The sequence below is a fragment of the Octopus bimaculoides genome, chromosome 1, assembly GCF_001194135.2.
Source record: "Octopus bimaculoides isolate UCB-OBI-ISO-001 chromosome 1, ASM119413v2, whole genome shotgun sequence".
NCBI classification, from domain to species: domain Eukaryota; kingdom Metazoa; phylum Mollusca; class Cephalopoda; order Octopoda; family Octopodidae; genus Octopus; species Octopus bimaculoides.
The window spans coordinates 119,911,305-119,933,804 of record NC_068981.1 but is presented as its reverse complement, the minus strand read 5'-3'; the positions used below and the strand labels follow the sequence as shown (position 1 = coordinate 119,933,804).

At 34.1% G+C, this 22,500-nt stretch overlaps 1 protein-coding gene across 14 annotated transcripts in view; it reads left to right on the top strand.

Moving 5' to 3' along the window:
* The window catches only part of LOC106881849 (cyclic AMP-responsive element-binding protein 1), a 66,362-nt gene extending 48,104 nt beyond the window's left edge, over positions 1 to 18,258 (top strand). For 12 of the 14 annotated variants that reach the window (XM_052969871.1, XM_052969847.1, XM_052969884.1 and 9 more), the window contains 4 exons: positions 2,111 to 2,134; positions 9,650 to 9,829; positions 16,259 to 16,412; positions 17,938 to 18,258. In XM_052969871.1, the coding sequence (XP_052825831.1) occupies positions 2,111 to 2,134; positions 9,650 to 9,829; positions 16,259 to 16,412; positions 17,938 to 18,082 (503 nt within the window). In that variant the 3' untranslated portion in view covers positions 18,083 to 18,258. Of the gene's footprint in view, positions 1 to 2,110; positions 2,135 to 9,649; positions 9,830 to 16,258; positions 16,417 to 17,937 lie in introns of those variants that run through there. The other 2 variants (XM_052969863.1, XM_052969866.1) reach the window with 2 other exon arrangements.
* Positions 18,259 to 22,500: the final 4,242 nt, after the last annotated feature.

The following is a 22,500-nucleotide window of genomic DNA, read 5'->3' as shown; positions in this document are numbered from 1 at the left end:
TGTCGATTTATAAAATACAATTTCCAGAACTAGACACAAGACGTCCACCCAAAAGGGAGCACGTGTAAAGTTCTACAAATTACATTGAGTGTATCTTTTCAAATGTCTTCAATCTGGCGTGCTAAGTCCGGAAATAACTCTGCAGTTAATAAATTTTTGCAGCTAATTTACCGGTTTGAGAACATCATTATTTAAAATTTATTATTTATTATTAAGGGTAGAAATTGATATTAATCAATTAAAACCAGTGGTCTAGCATATTAAAAAACTCCGAAGATTAAAATTATATTACATACAAAAATAAGAGGAATGACCAGCAAAAGTGGACTCCTATATGCTAGAAATAGATGCCAAATCATCTAACCTCGAAAAATATGTTCTCAGTAAAAACTTAGTGACACAACAGACAGGAGTTTTATTTAATAATGTTCTCAAAATGAAATTTACAATTTATGTGTGACTTGAGTAGGTTGCATGGTTGATATAAGATCTTAATCATTCCACTTTTGTTTTCTCTCTGTGTATGTATATAAGTGTTTGCGTGTTGTAAACTTTTATAAGAGACCAAGAACTTAATGGCTGGTTTACTTTGATAAAAATTAGTTTAGATGAAATCATTGCTTGTTATGAGAATTATCTAACAATTTCCATGGAAACCAGTTTCTTCTTTCAAAATAATGTCATTTGCTTTTGTTATCAGTTTATTTAAATATTTATATATATGTATGTGTGTGTGTGTGTGTGTGTGTGTGTGTGTGTATATATATATATATATAATAAAGAGAGAGAGAGAGAGAGAGATGTGAGTGTGTGTGTGTGTGTGTGTTGCTTCTATATCTTTGCTTGTAAGTGGGGTACTATTGGAAATTATCTTCATTTTAATTCTGACATTGTTGATGTTTTGCTTCTAGTAAAATATTAATGCTGTCTGCATGTGTGATATAGTTCCTTGTTGCTTTATTTGTCTGTGGCTCAAAATATTTCATGTTTTTCACGCTAACATACATACCTGTTTTGTATCATATATGTATATATATATATAATATCCATTCTGTTAAAGTTGTTTTACTGGTCACTTGTTACATTTTATGAACGCATTCAATAAATCAATATTATTTCTTTGGAATACTTTTTCACTTCTACGAAACCATATTGTCAGTTTTGAACCTGTTTTCTCACTTCAGGTTTTGTTTTTATTAGATATTGTGATTCTGTCATAATGTTCATTTACTGAAGTATTCATTATTTTTTCTCAGTTGTAATTAGTCTTATTGGTCTTGGTCTTCTGTTGTTTTCAACAATGTTTAAGTTAACAGGAATAATATAATTTTGTTCTACTTTACAAGTTGTTCTTCAAATATTTTGTTTTTATAAAAAAAATGTTGGATATTTCATTTTAAATAAGTGTTTTTCAGGTATTCTTAGTTTCTCTGTATATCTTATATGTTCCATAATTAGTTTGCTAATTCTGTGTCTGCTTTATAAATTGCAATTAAAGGTTTCTAATGATTAGTTTTCTGAGGGTATATTTAGGTTCCATGCACTTGTCTAGAAATTTTATTTAATTCATTTTATTTTGTTAATTTTATTTTATCAATTACTTGGTTAGAAATTCTTCTGATTGGTGTATTGTAATGATTTTCTGTTCAGTGGGTCAACATGTCTTCTGTTTCCATATCTTGCTTTTTTCTCTCTCTGTTTCTCCAGTCAGAGAGGATAATTAGAGCTTTGATATATTCCTGAGAGATCAAATTCTAATTCTTCAGTGACAATTTGCAGCAACTACTATATTGCTTGAAATCTGAGCAAGAAACCATCAGTGATTATTAGAGATTTTGTCACTAATGTCCGAGGGAAAAAAAATGATTCTAGTTGTTTTATTTTGTCTTTATGTTGAATAACTATTACTGATTCACAAGGAAGACTTGATAATAAAATCTCCTAGATAATTTTTTTTGTTGCTATTGTTGATTAACATACAAAACTAATTCAAAATAGATTTTATTGACATCTTTTTAAAACTAACTTACCTAAAAAAAAAAAAAAGCAGTTTAAAATTTATGAATGTTTATTTTGTTTTTCTTTTTTTTCTTCTCTTCTTAAATTTTAGTATACAGCCAGATGGAAGGTTTGCGTAAGTATATTCTTAAAGTGGTTTGATATGTTTGCATATAGCGTAAGTATATTCACCTCTCCAATTAGATGTGTTCCCAAAAAGTGAACTTTCACACCTTTGGAAGATTGTGGCAACATAGCTATATCAATTCTCAGGATTTGGTCTTTGGGATTCCACTTAGATACTGCATGAATTAGTATCAAAGCACCTTTTAATTTAGGACCTATTCAGCTAACTGTAGATTGTTTAGTTATCATCTATATTATGACAAAGTGGATAGTTTCTGATTTTATAAGAATCCAGTTCTAGAAATTCTTGTCATTCAATCTGAAGCAGTTTTAGATAACATAGTTTTTTGAGGTCAGTTTGTATGAGTGATTCTGTTACTCTTTCACAATTTCATTCTTTTCCCATGTTTTATGTTGTTTTCATAATGTCATCAAAGACTGATGATCTGTTGTTGCTGTTGCTTTGTTATGTATTTTATTCTTCAAACATTGTGACAATAATATGGCTTAGCTACTCTACTTTTAATAATTATTTTATTGAATACTTGATTCTTCATACTTTGTATCAGTAACAATGACTTAGTTGACCTATGTTTAATAGTAGTAATACTTTTTAAAATATATGAACATAGCTGTTATATCTAAGCATATATATAGTAATTCATGACTTGGAAGTGTTTTTCTTCTTAAGGAATGGCAGACAAGAATTTAATGAAAGTTTCATCTGTGATTATTTAGAGAATTGCTGTGGATTCTTGCTTGATGGTTTTCACCATCTCTCCTTTATTCTACAATATTTCCTTTTATCCAAATGTTGAGGCATCTTCAGTATCATCTTTGAGTTTCATTTGCTGTTCTTTATTTCTCTAAAGTGTAATAGATTTATTCAGCATATAGCCATACATAGAGGCATATTCAGTTTCATATTCTTTCATATATTTTATTAAATTTTTTTTTTTTAAGTTAAAAAATATGTTCTGATATAACATTGTCAGTGTTAATTATGACTGGTTATTTAAAACGATAGATATTTAAGATATACTGAGGTTTTAGTGAACTCTCCTCATCATAATTTTTTTAATTATAATTTTAATTTTCACTTTACTATGCTTGCATAGATCAACCAGTATTCATTAATGTAGATTTCCTATGGCCAGATAACCTTGTCACCAACCCTCTCCTGTTTCTAAGTAAAGTAATGTTTTCACAGAAGATTGAAAATGAATGGCACCATTGTAATGATGGTGATGCATGCATAGAACCATCATGTGCTGCCAAGACAAGAAGACACACACACACACACACACACACACACACACAATTGCTCACTTACATGCACAACATACACACATGCACATATGTAATGGCCTTCTTTCAGTTTTCTTCTAAATCCACTCACAAGGCTTTGGTCAGCCTGGGACCATAATAGAGAACATTTGCCCCAGGTGCTACACAGTGGGACTGAACCCAAAGCCATGTGGTTGGAAAGCAAACTTCTTAACCACACAGCCACGCTTTCACCTACCTCATGTTTCATTAAAAAATTTATTGCAGTTAATCTCACACAGCTATATTTTTAACTGATCACTTTCACTTTAACAACACTGTAACTTTTTTGTGTTGCACTTTTTATCTTGCACATTTTTATGTATGTGGCTCTGATAAATTAGTGTTTTAAATTACTTTGAATGTTGCCTCTTTAAGGCAGATTCTTTAAGTAATCTTTTGAATTATTTTGTTCAAAACTCCAACCTCAATGAGAGCTGTCAGTTATTATATTTCCTGTAATGTCTAATTGTTGTTGATTTGTATAATATTCACCATGTTTTTATCTATATCATCTCTGTGTTATTAAAAAAAAAAAGCATGGAATTTTATGTAATACTATTGCATGTTAGCACTGAAGAAATAACTTGTCAACTTCATGTTTTATATGTAGTGTCAGAAACTGTTTGGTAAAGAGGGTTAGTGAGATAACAAATAGTTATATTTAGATTTACATTAGGACTTTGTAACAGACTAACATGTAAATTAATTTGTATGCATTTAGAAATTTGTACCCACTGTTAATTTAGACAAGTTTTTCTTTTCCATTTTTATCCATGTATGAATACTTCATTGAAATTTTCATCACCTGCAATGGGTTATATTTTTTGATTAGTTGGCTGTAAAAGGGTTACTGGTGGAGTGATGTAAACATTTTGTTAAGAGGGAGTAAAGTGCCTGTAATATACATAAATTTGCTCAAACCACTCGAATCTATGTTTTAACCTTGACAAAGTACGTTGTTAAATAATCACAGTTTAACCCATTAACATTCAAATTGATCTGTCAAATGTAATGCTTGTTTATTCACATTCATCATCATCATCATCATCATCGTCCTCATTTAATGTCCCATGGGTTGGATGGTGTAACCAGAGCTGGCAAGCTGGGGTTAGGGTTGGGGGTGATGCTGCACCAGACTACAGTCTGATTTGGCATGGTTTCTACGTCTGGATGCCCTTCCTAATGCCAACCACTTTGCAGAGTGTGCTGGTATTTATTATGTGGCACTGCACGGGCACTTTTACATGTCGCTGCACAAACACTTTTATGTGGCACCACATGGGCACTTTTGCATGGCACTGTCACAAGTGCTTCACACCATCTAAAGGATTGGTCCTAACACTTCTGCTGCAGAGTACAGGTCTTCTTGAGTACAGCCAGACACCAGGTATCTCAATCCTTGTGTCTTGCCTGAAAGGTTCAGCTTCCTCAGGTCGTTCTTCAGTGTAGTGTTTTGAATTAATCAGGCACAGCTTGGAGATTTCAGTGATGTGATTATTTAGTTTTTAGATTGACATTTGTAGAGTAGGTGTGACTGGCCAGACATTTCAGTTTGAACATAAAACCAGTAGTATATTTGGGTTTGATATAGCTGGTTTCAAAACTAAAGGGTTAAAGTTACAGCACTGACATAATCCCTTCAATCTGAAGAGGTTATTAGTCTTTTTTGAAATAAAATATTTCGTCTCATTTTCAAAAGGCAATGTAAACTTAGAGTATATATTTTATTTGATTAACATAATCATGTTGCTTAAATTACAATTGTATGCATTTTTCTCAAGTTTTGCTTTAAAGTTATAATTTTTCTTTCATCAGTAGTTATTAATATATCTAGAATAAATCTATGCCAGCATGGCAAAATGAATGTAAAAATTATGGTGATGCATATAAATATCTACAAGGCTGAGAATGAACTATTTTAAGATTGGTTTCTGTTTTTGTTGAAAAGGAGAATGAACTTCATTTGTTGTGTGAATTGCTTTTCTATACTAGCTTGGGTTACTCAAATATATTATTTAGGCATTGTTTTACAGCTGGATGCCCTTTCTGTTGCCAACCCTTACCTATTTTACAAGTAAGGGATCTATTATTTTATATGACTTTAAAGGCACAGAGCCAGCAGGTGGTTTGTTGACAAGAGGGAGAAGTGACAACATCACTTGCTTGTAGCTTATGATTTTGGGGGAAGATCAAATATAAAGAAACACACACACACTCTTTCACAATAGGTTTCTTTCAGCTTCCATCTACTAAATCCCCTTACAAGGCTTTGGTCAGCCAGTGGCTAGAAAAGACTTGATCAAGGTGCCTTGCAGTGGGACTGAACCTAAAACCATATGGTTGGGAAACAAACTTCTTAACAACCCAGCCTTGACTTCTCCTCACCATACTTGTGCCTAGCCACCACTGATAATTTTAAATTGCAACATGGGGTTACAATTTAAATGCAGTTCATGATCACCTTTTAAAATATTTTAATATTGTTCCTGTCATTTTTGTTTGAAAAATCTCTATGCAAGTTTTAATCTCATTCAACTTCCAATGTATGGTATGTGATAACAGTAACAAAATTATAATTTTTTTTGTGTTTATCCTTGGTTGGTAGGTGTTATTTCCTATTTGCTTCTATCTAGAAATCAAAGGAAATGACTACTATTCCCTTTAAACTTTGCTTTTGTCACCTGGACATCAATGTTTTGAAACCAATCTATTTCAGACAGATTCAGCCTTGAGTTGCTGAAGCAGAAATATTGTTATAGCAAATATTCTGTTTAATATCACAGATTTGCAAGGCAGTGAGCTGGCAGAAACGTTAGCACACCAGGCAAAATGCTTAGCGGTATTTCATTTGTCTTTATGTTCTGGGTTCAAATTCCACCGAGGTTGACTTTGCCTTTCATCCTTCTGGGAATCGATAAATTAAGTACTAGTTGCATACTGGGGTCAATGTAATCGATTGGACCCCTCCCCACAAAATTTTGGGCCTTGTGCCTGCCTAGAGTAGAAAAGAATATCATAGATTTGCTTGTCATTTTGCTTGACTTCAACCACTTGAGCATGTCTCTTAGTGACTGACAATATGTGCATCTCTGATGATGAGCAGAAGTAGTCAGGGAACATCTTAGCCATATGTTGACAGGGATTCTTTGGGGTTTGAATAAATGTAACAAAAACAAACTTTGATGGAAAATATTAGCTATTTTTCATATTTTATAAAGTGTAAGCAAATAGGAAATAACAGTTGCTACCCAAGGACAAAAATCATGTTATACAGTGTAATTGGTATGTCGCTAAGAGTGTATAATTTCTGTATCTTTTAGATCTAGATTTTGTTATACATTCTACTCCTTACCTAAGTAATAGAAAATAGCTACCAGCTGCACTTCACAGTAGATTATATCTACTTGCTGAATATCTGAATGTCCATATTGTTAAAAGAGAAAACTCTAGAGTAAATAGATTGCTCATAGATCTTAAGTTTAAAACTAATCTATTGTTGGTATCTTGTTGTTTCCAAGCAAAGAAGTTTGGATGGAATTCTGGTTTAAGCATCCCATATAGTCCCTCATAACTTTTTTAACTTTTTTTTATTTTTGGAAATTTTCAGAAAATTTTTGCGAATTTGCGTTCTACACAGAGGAATTCATATGATTAAGACAAAAAAATTTTCAGAAAATTTTTCAAATCTCCTACTCCTAGATCCTAAAAGTTCCACTCTTTTTTGAATTCGTTTTACAAGTCAGAGTTTAAAATACAGACAGTCCGAATTTTTTGCTTAAACCCCAGCAATGGACCTTGGGTGCATCATTATTTCATTAAATGTGTTTAAGGAGAGAAAAATATTAAAAATCATCAATACATGTCAGAGTAACAAAGAAACAAGTAAAGTATCAGGCAGTCATGGGATGAGCTAAAAGTAACAGTTAAATTGCTTTTAAATCACACTCAAAATAATCTTTTTGTTGCTTTTTGCATAATTTTATGAATTTGCAAAAATTTTCTGAAAATTCCTCAAAATAAAAAAAATAAAAAGTTATGCGGGGTTATATGGGGTACTTAAACCAGAATTCTACTGAAGTTTGTTCTATTCTTTATTACTTTTTACTTGTTTCAATCACTAGACTGTGGCCATGCTGGACGACTGCTTGAAAGATTTTAATCAGTTATGTGACTCCAGTTGTTTTATTTATTTATTTATTTATTTTAGTAATTTCTAGTTTTCATACCTCAGGAGATAAAACTCAGACATTGTTTCTTTCAAGTGATGTCAAACATTAAGGCATATACAGGCAAACACACACACACACACGTTTTCACAGTTTCCATCTACCAATTTCATTTACAAGGAAGTAGTTGACTTAAGACTATAGTAGCAAACACTTGCCCAACAAAAAATTAATTTCGTTTTACTTGATTATTGAAAATTGATACTAGATCATGTGACAATTTTCACCTGTGGTAGACTAGTATTCAGTCTGGGGAAAGAACAGTCTCTCTTTTACTTTATACCATGAGTATCAGTCCTTAAAATCCCTTCAAGGCTTAAGTTTTTCTGTTGGTTTAGATGCTTTGGAAGTTTTGTTATTACAGACAATCTACAAAAAAATGTAATCCTAAATTGTATTCTCACATATCATCATCATCATCATCGTTTAACGTCCACTTTCCATGCTAGCATGGGTTGGACGATTTGACTGAGGACTGGTGAACCAGATGGCTACACCAAGCTCCAATCTGATTTGGCAGAGTTTCTACAGCTGGATGCCCTTCTTAACGCCAACTACTCTGAGAGTGTAGTGGGTGCTTTTATGTGCCACCGGCACGAAGGCCAGTCAGGCGGTACTGGCAACGGCCATGCTCAAAATGGTGTATTTTACATGCCACCTGCACAGGAGCCAGTCCAGTGGCACTGGCAACGATCTCGCTCGAATGTCTTTATCAAGAAGTTCATTATTAGTAATTATCTGTTTAATCCTCAGTTTTTCTATTTAAGCTGCTTGGAAATAATTAAGTATGTTTGCATCAAGATTTCAATTTTATTAATGTATCTGATTATCATCCTTTTTTTCTTGAGATTTGTTTTATTTCTTATGGATTTGATATTGCTATAAATTCTTATACTTATATGAACTGTTGTGGCTCTTTTCTTTTTGTTGCTAGATTTCATTCATCATTTTAATTATCCAGTTGTGGGAGTAAATGTTGTAGTTTAGTCCCAATTTGATTGAGAAGACCTATGGTGAACCAAAGTCATCCTGTCTTTTTTCCCTCAGGTTTAATGTATTTTAAAGCATCATGTTATTCAAGATAGTACGCTTCTTTTTTAAGTGCATTTAATTGAAGGTAGATTTGGCTGCCATTTCTAGCTGGTGAATATTGAAGTGCCTTCATTTGGTCATCATAGTTCTTGTGTTTTCAGTTTTTCTTCTTGAAGCAACAAAACCTTATATATGGCAACATTTTAGCATAGATTGTTCAAATTGTAATTTTTTAATAAGTTGCTTTTAGTATGTCAAAGACTTAATTAGTTTATTGTTATAATCTTGGAAGTACCACTATCACACTGATACTTTTGGTAGTTTCAATTAGCCATTTTTAGTTAGTAGATGAATGAGATCACCAAACCTGAGTGATTTCAATTGCCTACACTCTTGAACCAGTACATAATGAATTAAGGAGCTTTTAAGATCTGACTAATGAATTTACCTCCAAGAGTTACTTTGAGAATTTGTGTCTTCTGATTACTCTTTGACATTGTCTCCTGGAAGATGTGTTACTGTATGTTTTTTAAACACACACACACAATGTCTTTTTAGAGTTTTATTCTTTGTTTTGCAAACAACTTCTTTTGTATGGAGATTTTGATTTGCAGAGATTGTTTGCTTCTTTTTATTTCTCTTATGTTATGAATTTGGAAGAATATTTAGTTCTCCCTTATTGAAATGTTCATAGTGTTTCTCTCTTTATAATTTGAAAGTGAGATCATTCTCTTTCTATAACACACATATACACACTATTTTTCCAAAATTGTTATGCTTAATTTCACACATTCAAGTTTAACTGTTTTTACTATTTTATGTCTATTTCATTTTGCTATAAACTGAACTCACATTTCAATGCTTCTAAAAATATATATTTACTTCTGCTATGGCAGTATAATATTACATTTTTGTTTCCTTTTTCCATTTTATTTTAGCATTAGTCCCATCTGGTGCCATCCAAATAACTACACATCCAGAAGGAACAGTGGCTGGTCAAGGTCTTCAAACATTAACAATGACCAATGCAAATCCATCATCTGGTGCTGGTACAACATCTGGTACTGCCACTATTGTACAGTATGCCCAAGGTCCTGATGGACAATTTTTAATTCCTGGTAAGTAAATTAACTGAATCCATTTCCCCACAATATAATAGTAGCTGTTCTCTATTATTAAGTCCAGAATGAATTTCTTAGGACTTCTGTTTCTATTTGTACAATAAGGAAAGCAAACATTTCTAAGGGATGTTGATCTCTCGTTGATCTTTTTACTTACTTTGATGTAAAGTGAGCCATTACCTCGTTCAACTCTTTCTTTTAGCCATTGCTTACACATAGAATAATGTAGTTCTAAATGTTGGGGCTTTGTCACAAACATTAACTTAATTCATTTTCCCACAGTATAATAGTAGTAGTTCTCTATTATTAAGTCCAGAATGAATTTCTTAGGAATTCTATTTCTAGTTTTCCAATAAGGAAAGCAAATGTAGTTGTAAGGCATGCAATTACTTCCCATACATCCTACTTATCCAATAACTTTTTACATGCCAAACACATTGCAGTATATTTTATTTGAAAATTTATGAGTTTTGTGTGTATATATATATATTGCACCTGTACAGGAAATGTCAAATTGATGGTGAGAGTGAACTAACGTGCAGCACAAACATTTAATCACTGTGAACAAATCATCTGAGCAGGTTGTCCAACAGAACCTTCATCTGTCATCTACGACAGGAGCGTCCACAATGTCAAAGATTAAAAGTTGATGCTGAGAAATATCAATTTTAGGATTTCATTTGCCTCATTTTTGTATTTTTTGCAATTTTAGTAAATATATAGACATGTAAATAAGTTAACATTTATCAAATGAAATATTGTGCCCATGGGAACTACTATATGCGGATGATTCTGCTCTTATTGCAGAATTTGAAGAGGTTCTAGGTTTGAAAACAAAACCTGGAATTGAAGGGCTAAGATTAAAGTTGTTAGCAGGAAAGGAGACATGACTCTCATTCCAGGTGGCAAATGGCTCTGTTCAATATGTAAGAAAGGAGTGGAATGTAATTTCATGCACTGCACCAAGTGTAAGCTATGGACGCATGAGAGATGCAGTGGAATTGTGGGAAGATTATCAGATAAGGTTGTTTTTGTGTGGCGGATGTGCAGGAACAGTAAGTACCAAGAGCACGAGGAACTTAAACTCTCTCAAATGCCCAGGAGGCTCTCTTGAGGTAGTAGATAGTTTCTGCTATTTAGGTGACCAAATTAGTAAGGGTGGTGGATGCTCTGAAAGTATTGTTTCTAGAATAAGAATAGGGTGGAGGAAGTTCAGAGAACTATTACTTCTGTTGGCAGTAAAAGGACTCTCTCTCAGAGTGAAAGGTAGGTTGTATGACGCTTGTGTGAGAACAGCTATGTTACATGGTAGTGAGGCATGGGTTCTGACTGCAGAGGATATGCATAGGCTGGAAAGAAATGAAAGTAGTATGCTCTGTTGGATTTGCAACATCAGTGTGCATGACCGACAAAGCACAACTGTGTTGAGAGAAAAGTTAGGCATAAGAGGGATTAAATGTGATATGCAGGAGAGGATATTGCGTTGGTTTGAGCATGTGATGCATATGAGTGATGACAGCTGTATACAGAAGTGCCTGTCGCTGAAAGTGGATGGTACCTGTGGAAGAGGGAGACTCAGGAAGACATGGGATGAACTGATAAGGACTGATCTTAGGATGCTGGGGCTCACGGAGGAAATGACAGTAGATGGAGATGTTTGGCGATATGAGGTCCTCGTGAAGACCCGTCTACAAAACTGAGTGCTAGAAGAGCTGTATCCCACCCACATGTAAGAACACACTTTTCACCTACTCTTCCCTAAGAAATCAAGCTACAACTCTTCTAATTGTATCTTTCTCTTCTTCACATTTCCCCCTCATATATTAAGATTGTTTTTCAGTCCCCTTTCTTGCTTTCACTGCCGTACACACTGTATTACTGCTCCCCCCATCACCCACACCTTACTTTTCTAACCAGGTTCTACACTCATATTCTTGTTACACCATCTCTCTTCTGCACTCTCTTACACTTTTGCTGTTTCCTACTCTCTCTCTCTCTCTCTCTCTCTCTCTCCCTCTCCTTCCTTTTGGTCACTCTCTCTCCTTCTCTTGTTTTTCCTCTGACTAGGTAATCAAGTATCACTTATACATCAGCACACTTGTTTCTGGTCCCTCTCTTTCTCTCTCTCTCTCTCTGTAACCATGTACCTCCCCTATAGCATGACACCTATTTCTGCCTCTCTATTTCTCTGTTACACCCTACCCTTTCATCATTTGGTACTGGATCACCTCCTCTAATGTCCCCTCTGTTGTGGCAAGACACCTGCTTCTGTCTCTTTGTCACACTCTAACTTTCATCCTCTGACACATGCCCTGCTCCTTTCATAATTCCTTTTCTGTTGTGAGCTACTTGGTTACCTTGCCAGTACTGGTGCCACATTAAAAGCATCCAGTCCACACTGTAATGTTGTTGGTGTCTGGAGGGGCATCCAGCTGTAAAAATCTTGCCAAAACTAACTTCGCCTGTGCTAGTGCCATGTAAAAAAGCACTGAGTCCACTCTGTGGAGTGGCTGGTGTTAGGAAGGGCATCCAGCCATAATATCCCTGCCAATACAGACACAGTAGCCTTGGCTCCTGTCAACCATCCTACCCATGCATGCATGCATGGAAGATGGATGTTAAATGATGATGTTGATGGCACATAAAAAGCACCCAGCACACTCTGTAAAGTGGTTGGCATTAGGAAAGGCATCCAGCTGTTGAAACCATGCCACAACAGACAGAGTTTGGACAGCTCCTTAGCTGGCCAGCACCTGTTAAACCATCCAACCCATGCCAGCATGGAAAACAGATAATGATGATGATTTTGTTTTACTTTTGCACCCATCAATCAATATTTGCATATGGAGTGTTCAGTATTCATAAATCTATTTGGGATTTATAGAGTTATTTTGCCCTTCAGTATTTTTGAAACTAAAGTAAAATTTTTCTCAAAAATTCTCTTTTGAATAAATATATTGCTTCATAACTTTTCAAATTTTGGCACATGGACACAATTATTTTTTAAAGTTAATTTGGGTAAAGCAAAGGAATATTCATAGATTTTGCAAACATTTTTGGACTGGTAATTAAGGACAGACTGGAGAGATTGATATGGCCAAGGTTCACTTTAAATTTCTGCAGTTTAGTCTTTGCATGTACAATGTGACTGGAGGCAAGAATTCCAGTGGGATGCAGCTCTTGGAAAGAATTATGGAACAGAATGCTTAGAAGAAAAGTTTGGATAATGATAATAAGGAATAAGTTACTAAGAGAAGGGAGAATTGGGCCTGTGACAGGATTTGACCGAGGTGGACCAGAGTTTGAAATTTCATAGGAGCAAACAGTGTTAAAATGGAGGCACATGGCTTAGTGATTAGGGTATTGGATTAATGATCGTAAGATTGTGGTTTCAATTCCTGGACCGGGCAACACGTGTTCTTGAGCAAAACACTTCATTTCACATTGCTCCTGTCCACTCAGCTGCCAAAAATGTGTAACCCTGCAACAGACCAGTGACCTGTCCAGGTGGGGAATTTATACACCATGGAAACCAAGAAACTGGCCCTTATGAGTTGGCATGACTTGAGAAGTTAACTTTTTACTTTAAACGTTGTTAAAATAAACTCATCATGTACCAGTTTGCCTCTTCTAGTTATATAGTGGCTCACTTTTCATTTCATTATCATTATCCAAACTTTTCCATTAATTTTTGATATTTCATTTTATATAAAATGTGTTGATATGCAAAAAATAATAAGGTTTATCACTACATTATTTTGTGCCTTTTCTTACTAGAAGTTGGTGGAGAAAAGCTTAGCAGCTTAATTCCAAGTATTTGATGCCCCTCATATTTTAATCTTAATTTTGGTGAAGAAAAGTGTGCATATTACATGGAGTTTTACAGTAATATAAGTAATAATTTAGAGTAGTGTCATACTCCATTGCTACTCAAAGCTGAAATAGTTTCTGGTCTGGGAGAGTGATCTCAGTATTCATCATCATCATCATTATCATCATCAACAACATTTAATGTCCATTTTCCATGCTGGCATGGCTTGGACAGCTTGAAAGGAACTGGTAAAGCCAAGGGTGGCACCAGGTTACATAGACTGTTTTGGTTTGGTTTGTATGGCTGGATGCTCTTCCTAATGCAAACCACTTTACAGAGTGTACTGGGTGCTTTTTACATGGCACCATCACCACTGCTTTTTATGTGGCACCAGCACCCACACCAATGCTTTTTATGTGACACCTTGGTTTTAGGATCTTGATTTTATTGTGGTGGGCAGGCCTTCTTGAGTACAGCAATGTGCCACATATCTCAGTCCTCTGTCATCTCTTTTGGTACATGTCCATATTGTATGATGTTTTCAGTGTGATTCTCTGAGATTTGTACATTGGTTGGAGAAGAATTATCTGTCAAGTAATATGGGTAGCTTGGAGAGACAGTGAACAAATTATAAAGCACAAGGAGGGTAGAGTGAAACAGACTTTGCCTGTGTTGCACCAGACTAGCTTAACTGTGAGAGAACCCTATTTATTACACCATAGTAAAGTTGTCAAGCTGCAGGAATCTTATGGTCCAAGAAATTTGAGATGTTATGATTGGGGTTCATAAACAAGCAATTTGTTCCAAATACTGTTGAAGATTTGCTTTTAAAGAGCAATAAATTGGCTTCTGTTAAACTTCTCAAGGTTAAAGAAACCAATGTAAGTCATTGTTGAATGTAGTGCTTATCAGAAGCTGTACAAGTGTTTAGAGAGGAAATAAATTGATTCAAGTTGATAAAACTGATATGTTTATGTTTGTTTCTATCACTGTATTAAAAATATTATTGCCTGATCAATGTGTGTGTGTGTGTAGATAGATAGACACACACACACATGCTTGATGATGATGATGATGATGATGATGATTTGAAACATATACACGGAAAGACACTTTGAGGATAAAGTTCATGTTCTGGGTATAGATATCTAAATGAATATATGGTTTCAAGCTTAATAAAGATTCTTGTCAAAATTCATTTAACTCTTGTTGCCTTGACAGCCAAATGAAAAGTGCGTCTTAATTTACACAGTGATTTTATTTCTATATTGGTTTCAGTATAACACTGCTGAGAAATTATTAGTATAAGCATTCACTTTCCAAAGCTCCATATGTTTGATATGTATAAGTATTTACTTACGGTCATAAGCATACTTTTCTAATGATAGGATTTTTCACTTGCAGTTATGACATATGAGAAGGTATGGATATTGTTTCCATTTCTCTTGTTTATATTGCTAGGTAACTGTCAATCAGTGTAGACAGTTCTTCATAATAACAATAGAAAGCCCCTGTTGAGCAGACCTATGATCAAAAGCATTCTGGCTATGATTATCCATGTAGAGGTATTCTCATTGTCTTGAGAAAACCTTTGTTACCATCATCATCGTCCTCATTTAACGTCAGTTTTCCATGGGTTGGATGGTTTGACAGGAGCTGACCAGCTGAAGGCTGTTCAGGCTCCATGTCTGTTTTGGCATGGTTTCTATGGCTGGATGTTCTTTTACAGAGTGTAAACTATTTTACAGAGTGTACTGGGTGCTTTTATGTAGCACTGGCATGGATACTTTTTACATGACACCAGCACCAATGAGCCTGCATGATTAGGGATGCTCAGCTGGAGAAGGCTGCAGGAGACGAGCCTGTATGCAAGGGCAACCATGCTTTTACTCAGCTTGACATATCTTTTCAAGCACAGCAAACCACCAGGAGTTTTGGTCCCCTGTCATCCCCTCTGTAATTCCCAACATTTGTAGATGCTTTCTCTCCACTTCATCCCACCTCTTCCTGGGTCTACTCCTCCCACATGTTCCCTCTACAGAGTTAGAAAAATTCTTTAACCCTTTAGTATTCAGATTACTTTGTCAACTGTAAAGCTTATTTATTCACATTGTTTTGAATTAATCATGCATTGTCTCATAGCTTTGATATTTCAATGACATGACTTTATTATTAGAATAACATTGTAGGGTAGGTGTGAGAAGTCATATCTGGCTGGTTGAACATAAAACAAGTAGAATATTTGAGCCAGATATGGCCAGTTTTAAAACTAAAGGGTTAAACGTCTACTCCTCTTTAACCTCAACCATTATGCTGTCAAGAATTTTAATCCCAGTACTAATTAGGTCATTTATTTAACAGAACTAGATCACAGACTTAGTATGACAAAATTTAGGAACCCCATCATGGACTTAATTATTTTCATTACCATTTTAAGAAAAATGCAAATAGGCATGGTTGTGTGGTAAGAACTTGCTTGGCAACCACATGGCTTCTTCAAGGTGGTGTCCCAGCATGGCCGCAGTCTTATGACTGAAACAAGTAAAAGATAAAAGATATGGAAGTTAATTGGGTTTTGGTTTTTTCCTCTTTGAACATTCGTTTTGCTTTTTTAGTTACAGTTGGTGGCACAAATGTGCAGGCTTACCAGATTGCGACATCTTTGCCTCAAGGTGTTGTTATGGCAACCACTGGAAGTCCAATTACCAGTCCTCAACAATTATCAGAAGAAGCAGCTCGGAAGCGAGAACTTCGTCTATTAAAAAACAGGTGAGAGTTGTAAATAAAGTTTATTTCAAAATTGGTTATAGCTGAAGGTGTTTTGAAATAAAATTTAATCTATTTGTAATTTTATTAGCCTGTTATTTAGTGAATAAAACAGAAATTACATTTAAAAATAAAATAAAATGTTAAACATAGTGGCTGTGCAGTAAGAAGCTTGCTACCCAGCCACATGGTTTCAGGTTCAGTCCCACTGTGTGACACCTTGGGCAAGTGTCTTCTACTATAGCCTTGGGCCAACCAAAACCTTGTGAGTGGATTTGGTAGATGGAAACTGAAAGAAGCTCATTGTGTATGTATATATATGTGTGTGTGTGTTTATGTCTTTATGTTTGTCTGCCACCATCACTTGACAACTGATGTTGGTGTGTTTACGTGCCCATAATTTAGCAGTTCAGCAAAAGAGACTGTTAGAATAAGTACTAGGCTTACAAAGAATATGTTCGTGGGGGGGGGGGTGATTTCTTCAACTAAAAAACTTTTAAGGCAGTGCTCCAGCATGGCCACAGTCAAATGACTGAAACAAGTAAAAGAATAAACAAAATGGGAAAAGAACCAAAGACATGATGTTTGTGAATGAGCAATCAAAGTTTTGTTATATTTGTTTCTGACTCATTATCTCTAGAATCAAATGGTTATTTTTGAAACAAAAATGTAGAACCCTTGAAAAATAGAAATTAAGTGAGGATGGTGCAAAATATGAAGAAGGACAGGATTTCTGTCTTGGACATATTAATCCAAAGTATCTTAGATTCAGTGCTATTTACTTTTCTGAAAAGAAAGTATTTGAATATGCTTATTTCTCAGGACATTTGAATGGCTTATAACTCACACCCTTTTCTCTTCACATACTTAAAATGCTTTATTCTGTTGCATTAAGTTACATTAGAAAGTCTTATAAAACATCCTAGTTCAGTATAATTCCTTTTATCGTTTTACACCTATTTTTGCTGGTGACTTATTTTGAGGCAGCATTTCGTGGTCATATGCCCTCCCTGTTGCCAATCCTTATTTCCAAGATAGGGTTTTTTTTTTTTTACTTTGTTATCTATGAAATTGCAGAGTGACCAGTCATAATTTCAACAGAGAATGTAAACATTACTCCACAGTTTCACTCAGGTGGTAATAAGTGAAGATAGGGAGTTCAACATTTGTATGCACTTGCACAGACATACATGCAGTGGCACACAGACTCCTAGCCTCAAATATGAACACACACACACCACACACACACAAGGCATTTATCAACTTGAGACTATAGAAGAAGATGTCTGTTCATGAAGTCACGTAGTGAGATATAACTTGAAACTATGTGATTACAATGCAAGCTCTGTACCCAAACAGCCATACTTGCACCTTAGCTACATATTTTGGAGAAGCCAGGTGGATAAGATATTGGATTACAAGTTCATAATCCAGTTTTTTCTCTGCTTTCTTGTTAGGAGAACATTAGTCTAAAAACAATGTAATAAACTAGATTGTTGAAGTATTAAAAATTGTTTCTGTTTTTCAGAGAGGCAGCTTCAGAATGTCGACGGAAGAAGAAAGAATATGTGAAATGCCTGGAAAATCGAGTATCTGTTCTGGAAAATCAAAACAAAACATTAATAGAGGAATTGAAGGCATTAAAAGAATTGTATTGTCAAAAAGATGGATAAATTGGATTTTGGCGATTATGTTCTCCCTAAATATGAAGAGGCAACACAGCAGTTCGCTGGTCTCACTCTTCGAACAATTTGAGTTTTAACTTTTATTTCAACCACAGTTTACTACAAACAATTGCATCTTCAAATCACTTCAAAATAATAAATACAAATAAAGTCTTTTGTTTTTTTTTTGGTTTTTGTTCTGCTTTATTTTCCTAATTCTAATTTTTTTTCTTTTCTTTTATTTTTAATAGTTTTCTTTGGAAAGTTTTTATTTGAATAATACTGCCCCCACTAAAACATTAAAAAAAATCATATTTTAGGCTGACATATTTTAAATGACTGTGAAGGGCTGGGTGTGGCAACTTAATGAATTTCATTATTTTCTCTGTTGTGGAGATTTTTAATTTTCTATAAATTCAATGGAAATTCTTAAAATATTTATTCTCTCATCATGTTATTTTTTTTATTCCCTTTTGTTGCACTCCTTTTTGTTTTCCTCATCTTTTTTATTTTTTTTAAACAGAATTTTGGTTAATATTTGAAGAATGATAGAAATTTGTTTTTAAATTACTTTTCTGTTGTAATTTTGTTTCATTTTCTTTGAATATTATTAATAGTCCAATTCCAAAAGAAAAGAATGCTCCTAGGTGGAGGGAAAATGAGGTAGAGTGGTGAGAACAAATTTGGGGTAATATCAGAAAAAAAAAACAACAAAAAACAAAGAAAAAGGGAAAAAGACTTTTAATAAAACTGGGATGTCTTGCTATGTAATTTCATTTGGAACTTAACCATAACTATTTTCAACTTTTACAATTCCAAATTGAAAGTATCTCATTTTGAACTGTGTCATCAGTTTACAGATTGTTCCTGAAACTGATATGAAATTACTTGGTGGAAATTCTGCAGACCTTTTTACTTCATGCATTTTGTCTGTTTCTATAAAATTGTTTACATTTTCAAATAGCTTTTCTTTCTTTCTTACTGTTATTTTTTTCTTCTTTCATTTAGAAATTTAATTTTCCAATGTATTTTATTTTCTTGCAAGTTACTTTTAATTGTTCTATTTTGGTAAATATAAAGAGGTTAAAGAATATACATTAATTTCTCAAATTTCCCCATTCCGTTGTCTACATATTAAACTGAAGTTTGTTGTTAATAAGCTCTTGTTCAGTCATGGACAACCTGTGACCTTCAGGACTTTCTGAATAGCATGCCAACAAAAAATAACCTTGAATTTCTTTTAGTGTGCAGTCCCTCTGATAATGAGCTGTATCTCATGTGGCCTGCTTCTCAAGAAAGGTTGCCTATGTCTGACCAAGTAACTAAACTCATAGTTGGATCCAGCAGATTGAAGTTCTTCTAACTTCATAATATAGTCAATGAATTTTTTCAAAATTAGCAGAAAACAAATCTGAAGATAAATTATTTTTAACTTTAGGATAATATCAGCTTTAAAATTTTACATTTTGTTATATCTTGATGACATCTGATGAATGATCCATGAGATACTTTTAGCTTTTGGGGATCAAGAGTTAGCATATCACAACTGTTGTAACGTTTCCTAATCCATAGTTCAGCTGAGCCCGGAGATAACGCTAGGTTGTTATAGGTTTTAGGGCTTTACTGAAGCTGGTCTTGATAAGGCTATTTAATCAATGTTAAATTGTATATGAAGTGACTTGTATAAAGCCTGCAAGACAAATACACAATATTATACTAATGAATGTAAAAGCAAAAACGATGTAAACATTACTGTTTATTTAATTCACAAACTAAATACAGGTGAATATCCTAAATCAAATCACACCAAGGTCAGTTTTATCTTTCATCCTTTTGGAGTTGATTAATAAAGGACCAGCAGTAGGATTGACACTGCTCTTCCAATCCCTTTCAGAACTGGTTGTGCTGTGCTGTGAGAAGGACATGGGAGATCACTTACAGTATATTTTCTTTCCAGTGTACCTTCTTTCAGTTTATCATAGAGAAAGAGTGTGGTTACCACACCTCTGGTAGAATATGGCATATGATGATGGCTATAATCCTAAATAAGATTCGTATGTCTCATCTAATTTCATTAGTCCAACCGAACCCATGCCAGCTTAGAAAAAAAGGGACATCAAATCATCATCATCATCATCATCATCATCATCATCATCATCATCATCGTTTAACGTCCGCTTTCCATGCTAGCATGGGTTGGACGATTTGACTGAGGACTGGTGAAACCGGATGGCAACACCAGGCTCCAATCTAATTTGGCAGAGTTTCTACAGCTGGATGCCCTTCCTAACGCCAACCACTCAGAGAGTGATCATAATAAATAGAGATGATCATAATAGTTTCTTTGTTGATCAGAATGTTTGTCTTACATTATTAGGGTCATAAATAACATAGACTGAAGTATTTTAATAAACCTTATTCACACCATTCCATTCATTCATATACAGCATTTTTTTTTTTAATAAAGGTATGTATTTGAGTTTGTTGGCTTTTATGTGTTTCAGAACCTGAACAAGACCAATTGAATATTTTACTATCACGGCTTTTGCTATAAATGATCACTGTATCCCGGAATTAATTGTATAGTGCTTTTTTTTTTGTGTTGGCTACTATGATAACTATGGTAATAATAATAATAATAATAATAATAATAATAATAATGGTAATAATAATAATAATTTTGTTGTCTAATCCCATTGTAATCATGACTTCACATTATCTTCCATGTTTATTGTTTTTAAATACCTTTAGTAGTAGTTTTTGTCTACTAATTGCATGGATAACCCCAGTTACCCATTGTTTTTCAACTTCATGTATTACATATGTGAGGCCCCCACCATATATATATTTACTATACAGGATATTTTCCTGGGGTTCTTGCCCTCAACTTTATTGTTGGTATTTATAATTTGCATAACTACATTCCCTGTGTGTGTGTGTGTGTGTGTGTGCGTGTGTGTTCACTTCTGAGTCTTGCTAACAAGAATGTAGAATATACTTCATTGACAAAGATTGAATCTTGTCTATTACCTTCACCAGCTGGCCAGATTTATTCCCAACTTCATTGACTTTATTTTCCAAATATTTCAGTTACCTGATCATATCTTTTGCTTGTTGTTTTTAGATTTTAAATTCCTCTTGTGGGAGTTTTTGTCTAATAATTGCATAGATAATCTCAGTTTACATTAGGTTGAGGTGGGAGCGGGGTACTTTTAACATTTGGGATATTTGACTGTCTTCATTCACTCTAATGATTTGTTTGTTTTTTAACCTCTTCATTTATGTAGCATATTCCACCTTCATATTGCTGCTTTTTTGCTAATTGCTTTCAAATTTTAAAATATTACACTATTTATTTGAAAGACAATGTGTTGAAGTGAATTATTAATTTTTTCCCCTTCCCTGAGCAAATAAAAAAAACAACAAAAAATAAAAAAAATAAAGAAAACGAATGAACTACATGATCTGTCTAAACACTGAGAGAAAAAGAACTAAGAATGAAATCAAATCAGTATTACGGGTATCTTTTATAAATATGTAATTTTAAAATGAAGCTGCTGTTGAAGATGTTATGTGTGTAATATATTTGATAACTTGGCGCCTTTATTTTACCTTTATTTTCCATAAACTCCTTTTAATGTTGTGTTTCACTGGTAGAGCAACTCATCAACTGAAAATTGTTTTACACTTGAGACAGCTAAATAATTTTATTGTAAAGTATTAGAATCTGAGTTTATCAATGTTGTAGATATTTTCAGCATCAAATTGTTATCTAGTACTTTTTTGACAAAAAGACAATGATGCAGCCAAGAAACGAACTTTTTTTCTTTATCCTCTTTGTTTTTGGATAAGATTTAGTTAATGCTTCTTGTAGTTAGCTTTTTGTTTAACTTCCATTGTTTAGCACCACAGGGCAGGACCTCTGAGAGAAATCTAGCTACACAAAACAAGACTGCTTTAAACGTATGAGAGTAATGTTTCTCTCAGAATTTAAGGGCTCTGTGAGTTCCTGTTTTTTTTTAAGGCTGGAGTGCTGACAGGTTATCACAAGCTATCCTTACTTATCTAGGCCCTGAATTGATGTACAGGTTGAATGTCCAATCCCATCTCTTATAGGGCCTGCCACAGAGTTAAGACTGAATTTTATGCTTCTCCAGTGTTAATCGTTTCCTTTTCCCTTACATTTAGTGGTGCCTTTAAGAAAAAGATATGAGCTTATAACTTCCATTTGCCACTCCCCTAAACTAGGACTGTTTAATATGTTTTGACTGAAATTGTTGATTACAAATAACTTAAACATGGACATCTGATCTCACTTTACAATTGTATTTTAAAGTTTTTCTTGTTTGATTACTATGTATCTCTATAACTATTTTAAAACCAAGTGGGCCAGGGAACTCAGAAATTGTTAGGGTTTCTAAGTTTTT